The sequence below is a fragment of the Belonocnema kinseyi genome, chromosome 5 (assembly GCF_010883055.1).
Source record: "Belonocnema kinseyi isolate 2016_QV_RU_SX_M_011 chromosome 5, B_treatae_v1, whole genome shotgun sequence".
Lineage (NCBI taxonomy): Eukaryota > Metazoa > Arthropoda > Insecta > Hymenoptera > Cynipidae > Belonocnema > Belonocnema kinseyi.
Window position 1 is genome coordinate 138487739 of NC_046661.1, and position 9368 is coordinate 138497106.

The 9368-nt window shown below is 28.9% G+C and overlaps 1 protein-coding gene across 1 annotated transcript; it reads left to right on the forward strand.

The window, feature by feature from the left end:
* Nucleotides 1–2409: 2409 nt before the first annotated feature.
* On the forward strand, nucleotides 2410–9368 carry LOC117172935 (lipase 3-like). Its single transcript, XM_033361237.1, has 8 exons — nucleotides 2410–2595; nucleotides 2685–2889; nucleotides 6229–6343; nucleotides 6421–6664; nucleotides 7619–7777; nucleotides 7973–8060; nucleotides 8487–8629; nucleotides 9155–9368. The coding sequence occupies exons 1-8, from the start codon at nucleotides 2506–2508 to the stop codon at nucleotides 9305–9307; spliced, it is 1197 nt and encodes a 398-aa protein (XP_033217128.1). The 5' UTR covers nucleotides 2410–2505; the 3' UTR covers nucleotides 9308–9368.

Consider the following 9368-nt stretch of genomic DNA (forward strand, 5'->3'; position numbering starts at 1 on the left):
ACAACTCAAGGCACTATATACATAATACATAGATATACATACGTTAACTTACCGTTTAAAAATGTACTTCATCTGTATTATGTAGATGGCAGTACCCGTCACTGGCACATAGTTGTTTGATTGGCAGTTAATTTAAAGGACATAAGTTGCATTTTTTAGAGTTGATAAATGAAGCTATTACAGCATTGAGTGTCACGTAACGCAGCGAACGACCACCCCTCTCCCCTTCGTGACAAACCGTGATAAAAATCATCGCCCCCCCTCCGCCAGACACGTCACGTAATTTATGGACGACCCCTTGATGGCAAAATTTAATTAACCATATTAAGAGCAGAACAAAGTTAAAAGACTTTAAAATATTTAAAGATTTATTGACATAATTTTTTCAAACCATTTAAAATTATTTCGCTAATATAAAAATAGATTAAAATGATAATGCTTCACAAGTAATATGTAAATAAATGTTATGAGAAAAGATATGTATCGAGAGACAAAAAGTGTCTCATTTCCACAGCCATCTAGATAATATGAGGTTCTCATTTAGTCCTGTAGAGGACACAAAATGCATATTCAGTGTTGGTAATAGTATGATAGTTATTACTATTTAGTATCTGACTCCATGATTGATTATGCACCTATTAGCACGAGCGTGAAGGATGAGAGATGCGTGACACACAAGTTCCACTCAAAAAGACGTTTATTCAAATAATTACAGATGCGAGAGCATCGTAACTCGGAAGTAGAGCTTTAGGCCATGATCCAACAAACCATGGTCCCGCCAATTCGATGCTTAAATACGTTCGACTTGGAGTGAACCTACGCCCCCCACCATACTCACTGCATTGGCGCGAATGGAAGGGGAAGCCCACTGCCGCACTCGATCCATGATGTCAGAAAGGTCGGGTGGTCTAGGGTGCCAAATCTGATTGGTTAACTTTTTTTACTTGCGCCTGGCAGGACCATACTTTGTTGGATCATGACTTCAGGCTATGGCGGCCGGCTACCAACTGACTGGTGCGGGCGGTGCGGCGCGCGAACGCAGGGGCTGAACTTGGCCGGACGAACCGGGAGAATTCTGGTAGGGAGGGAAGTCGCGAGTCGAACGCGTACATAGGGAGTTCCAACGGAGAAGAAACTCCGAATAGAAAGAGACAATACATAAAGCTAGTTCGGAAACTCGCCGAGCGCGAATGTGCGAAGTTAGTCGCTAGATCGGCCAATTCTTCAATTTCCGAACGATAGAATAAGAGGTTTTTATGTCAAAAATCTGAAAGGTTAAAGATTTTAATTTATTATTTCGAAAAATTTAGAAATCCTTGAGAAGCTTCAAAATTTTTCTTTTGAAATCTTAACAAATCTCTTTCACCCAATTTTTTGAACCTTTTAAAATCTTGAAAATGTTTAAAAAATTTTCGTTCCAAACTTTCAAAAATATGTTTTTTATTTTTTGTTTAGTTTTTTATCTTTCACTTTATTTTTTATACTTTTAAAAACTTATAAACATCACTTAAATTTATTCGAATTTTTCCTAAAATTGTGTAATTTTATGAATTAAAAAATATTTATTTTAATGTTTTACATTCTTTTTCGAAATTTTATAAAACCATTAAAAATATTTTAAAACATCATTTGATTTTGTCTTAAGATTTACTTTCCAAAATGAAAAATTACTCGAAAGTTTCCCAGAAATCTTTAAAAAATTGTCTATTTTCGGGAATCTTTTCAAGATTAAAATTTTTATTCGAATCTTTTCCAAACTTCTGAAAAATTAAAAAATTTCTTGAAATTACGTAAATTTTTCCGAAAAGATTGATGAAAATCTTGAATAATTAGAAAAAAATTCTCAAAATTTTAAATATTCTTGCTTGATTAAATTATTCGTACAGATAATTTACAACTTGAAAACTTTTGACGAATTTGTTTAAAAATAAAAAAATGGAAAACTAGTGTTAATGCCATTAAAAAAATTTGTTATGCACAAATATTACCATAAAAGTAATTAAAAAATATTCATTTAGTCAGTTTGGAAATATCGTGCTTTTCGAAAATTGTGTTACCTAAATTGTTAAATTTTTTGTTATTTAACCATGGGCGTTAAATTCATAAGAAATTATGGAATGCCATTGATATAACTTTTTTTTGCAGAGGGAAATAACGATTGTGAAACAGCGATGAAAATTTTATTGTGCCTCGATTATTAAAAATAATTAATGAAAATATTTAATTTTTCGACTTCTTGCGATTATTTTCTTTTATATAAAAGCATAATGTACATTTTCAACTAAAACTTTTTTTTTTCAATAAGCGAACAAATATAAAGGTCATTGCAGTTAAGAGATAAGTTACAATCATTTACACCTTTCTTTATGCTAGTTCAGTCGACTTCATATTGCAAGTAAGACAAGGTGTCTTCAGAATTTTTGTTTAATCTAACAAATTTTGTAAAATTTAAAAAAAAGTTTTGAAAGACAAGAATTAGTCTTCATTTGAAAAATTTTTCAATAAATGGAAAACACAGTTTTCATTCTTGCGATATTTTTATACCATGGTGTTATTTTTACTGAAAGTGGTCGTCCAGATTCAAGCGTCACGATTGTAAAAAAATTTTAAATAATTATTATTTTACAAAACAAACGAAAATTTAAAATAAATTAATGAAAACGAAATATTTAATTTGTTTATAGACTAAATTTATAATGAATCATGGTTACGCTGTTGAAGTTCATAATGTGATAACTGAAGATGGATATATTTTGGAAATTCATCGAATTCCTGGAATAATCCATGAAAAATTAAATGTAACGAAAAAAGAAAAAGTTGCTCTATTAATGCACGGCCTTATCGGGTCCTCTGCTACTTGGCTTGTTACAGGACCCAATATATCAATGGGTAAAATTATTTTTTTATAAATTAATTTAATAAAGCCTTTTCTTTCTATTACAATTATTTAAAGCTCGTTATTCTACGAAAACCAATGCTTAATAAGAAAATTATTTAAATTTATGAAATAATTATTTGTATAATAAAAATTTAAAAGACTGAATAACTGACGTTGAATGTTCTAGAAACTTGTTGCTTATCAGGTAATTGTAGTCACACGAAGTCTTCACAGTAATAAGAATAATAATAACGATAAGCACAATATTTTTTAGAATTATTTATTTATTATTTGTAAATTAATTATCATTTTAATTGGTTATAAGTTCTACTCACAAGATTCCTATCATTCTGGTATTTTTTAAAAATCTTACGTTTATAAGAAACAACAATAATTCATTTGAGAAGAAAAATAATTTTGAATTTAGAATAAACAATGCGAATATTCCTTTATTTTTTAGATTTATATGCGTATTTAATAAACAATATAAATAATATTATTTATTAATAGTTTTTCAAGAGTATTGAGAAAAATATAACACAATTTTTGTTTCAAATTTTAAACCAAAAATTTTCAATTTTAATACAAACTATCAAATTTATACTAAAAAAGTTAAATTTGCAAACCAAAAGAATGAGTTTATAAAAATATAATTTTCCTAGAGTTTTCAAGATATTTGCTAAAGATTTTTACAGATGTCAGCTATATCGAAAAAGTATGTGAAAAAATTCCAAGACATTTTCTTTTATTTTTAATGATTTCAAAAATTTTAGAAAAAAATGCAGTACTTGAAAAGATAATTATGACTGTATCTACTTGAAATTCAAATTTAGTATTAAAAAAAATTTAAAAACATTTATAAAAGTCATTTAAAATTAAGTTTATTGTCAATGAGTGAATGGATTGAAAGTTCAAAGCTAATAGAATTCAATAAAAAGTGATTAACTTAATAAAAATAATTGAGCATTGCAAAAAAAAGAAAGACGATGTGATTTAAAACTGAATGAATTTAAATTTAAACAATTTCAAACAGACTCTCTTAAAATTCAAAACCTTTGAATTAAATTTTTAAAATGTTGTCAATTTCATTAGAAAGTAGTTGAAATTGAAAACCAAATTGAATTTTTCAAAAAAAAAGTCTTTTAAAATTAAAGAAATTTAAGTTTTTATTGTATTAAAAAAATAAGATTGAACGTATAAACTGACTAGACAAAATTTTCAAAAATAAAGAAATAAATTCATCTTTATTCCCGCCGTTCAAAATGAAAAAAAACGTCAATTGTAAGCCCTCGAAATTAAATTATTCTAAAAAAAAGAACAGAAATTTAAATTATAAAATGATTTTAAATGGGAAATGTTCAAAATTTCAATCGTATGAAAAAATTTCTCTCATAAACAATTGAATCATTTCTTTATTTTAGTGTCTTTAATTGTAGAATTCTGAATTTTGCTAGTAAATGCTAAATTTTCCATTTTTTCCTATCATAAGTTTAAATTTTGCGTTTGAACTTAAAATGGTTGATTTTCGAAAATTATAACTGAAAATCCATCATTCCTAAATAATTTTGTTTAAAATAAAGTAATTTAAATTTTGTAATTGAAATTAAAATGTACAAGTTTTAAGTTTCTGGAGTATACATTTCTTAACATTTTTCATTTTAAATTAATTTTTACTTTGAACGTTTTTTTAAAGAATAATTTAATTTTAAAGGTTTAAGATTTTATATTTTTCCGTTTTGAACGGTAAAAATAAAGATGAAATTACTTTTTGATTTTAGAAAAATTTGTCTGATTAATTTCTATGCTGAACCATAATTTTTGCAATTTATTAAAAATTCAGATTTCTAGAATTCCAGAAGCTTTTATTTTGAAATATTCAATTTAGTTTTCAGTTTCAAAATTGTTAAAATTGAATCGTTTCGGATTTGAATTGATTAAAATACAACAATTTATAGTTTCAAATTATTTAATTTTGAATTGTTTTAATCATAATTAATAGGAGTTTCATTCCTCTGAATATTTAAAATCTATTGTTGAAAATTCGAATCAAAATATATTGAATTTTTAACGATTTAAAATTTGGCTTTTTATTGATGTTCAACTTTGAACGTTTTGAATCAGATATGAGACAATCTGAACTTCTTCCGAAAGAAATTGCCTAGATTTAAAAATTTAAGTTCGAAGATTTTAAATTTCGAAAGTTATTATTCTAAAATTATGAAGTTTTAAACGCTTTTATTTAGAAATAAATATTTTTTTTATAAAATCTTATTAGGATTCCAGTTTTACCCCGTTCAATTATTAAGAATAAACTAAATTTTTGATAAGTTTGATCAATATTTTTCAGTTCACTTCCATACTACTTTTGAATTGCCCAAATTTTTTGAACTATCACGAATGGTCCTGAACCAAAACATCCATAGAAAACGGTGACATCAGCGCTTTCAAGTAAACACACGAGTTTTCCATTTTTTTTTACACGGAGAGCAGTTGGGTAGGGCCGCTCACCGAACACGTACAATTGTCGCGCCAGTCAGACAGTGAAGAGCGCCATTTATATTTAGTAGAACGACTCCACTGATTCGGGAGAACCATTACCCCGAACAAGTTGAATCATTCAATCAGCAATATAGTCAAACCGTTCAGCACAGGCGGCGGTTGTGGCACAGTTCAGCGCTTGCGCAGTTTAGGAAAATATAGCACCCACATTTCGAAACGGCTGATCTCCGTAAGTTCGGGGTAACTAGTGTCGCAAATCTGGTGCTGATACTACACCAAACCGAAGCGCAGCGACTCTTTCACAACTAACACGACGGTTTTACCTCAATTCTCTTCGTGTACCTATTCTCCATTAAGCCGAGTTTATATTGCTTTACTTGAAACTTCTTCCACCCTCCCCTTCTATTTTCTCTCATGTTGTCTCCCTGACATTCAATATACGTCCGTATATTAAGTTACCGATCGTCGGTGTTACTCTAGTCGGTAATATAGATAGTTGATATGGAATCAGTCGACATTTTAGGGATCCCTGGCGGACCGAAGCAACCGAATGGAGTCTCTATAAAGTATCCGTAAAGACTCCATTGTGTCCTCATTCGGTTCCTTTTTAAAAATCTAAAAAAAAAAAAACAGCAAAGTCAACTTTTAAATTGTTGAAATTCGGATTCTACGTTAAAATTTGCATTAGAAACGCGATTTGCATTACCGACTACCGTCATGCCAACTGAGTCAATACCGTCCATCGGTAACTTAGCATGGAACAGAACCCTGCTCAGTCAGTAAGTGCCACCATAGCCCTATTACTATACTACTGAATCAGAAAAATCGTACCTTACCTTTATTTTTTTCAGCGTTTAATTTAGTTGATAAGGGCTATGATGTCTGGTTAGGTAACAATCGTGGAAATACTTACAGTTCAAAACACGTATCAAAATTAGAAACAAGTTACGGATTTTGGGACTTTAGGTATACTATTATACTTTTATTATTATTTTTAAACTCCTATTTTGTAATTTTTATTTAACAATTTATTTTTTTTTAAGCTGGCACGAGATGGGAATATATGACTTGCCAGCCACAATCGATTACGTTTTGAATAATACGAATAAAAAAAATCTTCATTTGCTTTGTTTTTCTCAAGGGTGTACTCAAACTTTTGTTATGGGGTCTTTAAAACCCGAATATAATAAAAAAATAAAAATTGTAGTAGCTTTGTCTCCAGGTGCTTACATGACACATTTATCAGGTTTATTAAGATTTATTACACCTTTCACTTATATGCTTATGGTAAGCCTTTTTGTGATCATTATTTTATTTAAAATTATTATTTTTTATTATGAAATGTATGTGTGCTGATAAGAGTAGAGCTTGAAAATTACAAATTAATTTTGTAAAACTGTACTTCTTCAATTTTTCTCTCTTAGTGAAAGAAACAAATTGGAATTTTTTTAGCTCAATACAGGAATACGTTTTTAATGGAGAATTTTTTGAACAAATTTCATTTCAAAATTTCAATAAGCTAATTTTACAACTAGTCTGAATTGACTTCAGGTGTTTTCTGTTATTTGAAGGTATAGCTTGATCTATATTGTTGATTTCTATTTTCACGGCTAGTGGAATGATATCTACACAGATCGATGGTAACTGTCTCTGATAATAAGACAGATTCCTTTAAATTACTCGTATCATAAATGCAACACCTGGCTTGAGATATGGTGTATTTCTGAATAAAGATTTTTTTCCATTTATCTAGTAGCTTAATGGAAAAGCACCCGACAGGAAATAGAAAGCTCTGTGGTTCGTTTTCCAGTAGAGCGAAGAGAGTAGATCATTTTTGGGAACAAATTTAATTTAAAAACGTTAATAAATTTATTTTGCATCTGGTATGAATTATCTTGAAGTAGTTTCGGTTCTTTGAAAAGATAACTTAAAAAATAGTGTTGATTTCTATTTTTACAGTATCGAAAAAGATATCTGCACTAATAATGGATGGTAATTATCTTTGATCATCACTTGCTATCCAAAAGACTTCATGAAAATAATTTTATACAATTTCCGCAACAATAGAATACACTTAAAAATGTTAAAAGGTGTAAAAACTTTCCAGTACCATTAAAACCTTTTCTTTTCATTTTAAATAATTCTAATGAGTTTCTGTTACTAAGCGATAAGAATCTGGAAGGTTATCGTTTTTCGGAAAATCAACCTTTTAATCTTTAAATGCCACCATAATACTTACAGAGTATATCAGAAGAAGTAGGATATTTTCCAGTTCTTCCAGCTTCACCGATACTTACAATTTTTACAAGCAATTTTTGCAAATTAGGAAGTATATTTCAACCTGTTTGCATTTTTATTATATTTGCAGTCGTTGGCTTTGGTAATGAAGAAGTATATCAGGTTTGTTAATTTTTAATAGTTTGACTTAGGCAAAATGGGAGGAAATGTACATTTTTCGTTCAAGAAAGTCGATAATCATTGATAATCATATAAAAATTAAAGACTGTAAACTTTCTCGAACGAATGAAGTGCATTTTTTTAGGTTGGTATAGTTTCAAATTTGTTGGCTTTGTTATTATCTCAGTATTTTTTTAGGATAAACTCGACCTCATTCTCAAATTTGAACCTGCTGGAAGTTCATTCAAACAAGTGTGTCATTTTGGATTTGGACAATATCATCCTGGTATGTAAAATAATTTTTTTTCTAGTTTAAGGAAATGTGACGAGTGGGCCACGTGACCAGATTCCTAGCTCACCTGCACTTTTTTACTTCCCAACTTATTTTCACACGAAGCACCACATCGAGTTAAAAATTTGGGGTAATAAATGAGAAGCAATAAGAAAGTTGGGTCTGGTCCTAAATTTGAATAATGATGAAAAAAGCAAAAAAAAATATTTACAAGAAAAAACTTTTTTCATAATTATACAAATTTAGGACCAGACCCACTATTCTTAGTGCTTCTTCTTTGGTATGCCAAATTTTCAACTCGATGTGGCGTTTCTTGTGATAACAAGTTGAAAAAAAAAAGTTGTGGTAAGGTAGGTACCTGGTCACGTGACACATGCATCACATGGCCTTAAATTTAATTAATAATTTTTTTTTGTGAAGGAACTTTTCGACAATATTATTATGGCTCGAAAAAAAACTTAGAATTGTATAATTCAACAACCCCGCCGGATTATCCCTTGGAAAAAATTAATTTTCCTATTGCCATCTATCATGGGTCAGGTGATTATTTAGCGACACCAGAGGTTAGTTAAAGTGAATAATAATGACAATTCAAATTCTTACATTAAGAATAAAAATTCTGCAACTTAAAAGAATATTCTTCAATTTTAAACGCTTTTAATGCAAAATTACTTAATTCTACGCCTTTATATGAAAATTGTGCATTTTTAAATTTTCGACTGAAGTTTTTCAATTTTGAGAGCTTTTGTTAAAATTTCTTTGTATTTAAAACACTAAATTTCCAATTATTCAAATTTAGCTGCTTTTATTTGGAAATTATACAAGTTGAACTCTTTTCAATCTTATTCGAAATATTGTTCTTTTTTAAAAATTCAACAAAATATAAAATCTTTCTGTTTGGTACATTTCTAATTTAAAATCGTTCAGTATATCTTTTTAAAACTTAAAACGCTTTTAATTGGACTTTTTTAATGACCAATTATTGTTGAAAACATATTTTAAAGTTCATGTTTAGAACTTTGGTTAATAATGTATTTCTAAATTGTTTATATTTGAAATGTCAGGAATAATATTTCTTTCTTTTTCAGGATATAGCTGCACTTGTAAAAAAGCTTCCAAATGTAGTTGAACATTATCTCGTCCCTGGAGAGAAATTGAATCATTATGATTTAGTGTTTGGTCGAAATATTAGACAACTTGTTTACGATCGCGCCCTGGCATTGATGGAAAAATATAATTAACAAGATTAAGAGCAGAAAGTAGTTTATAGACTTTAAAATATTGAAAGAATTATCTACATTA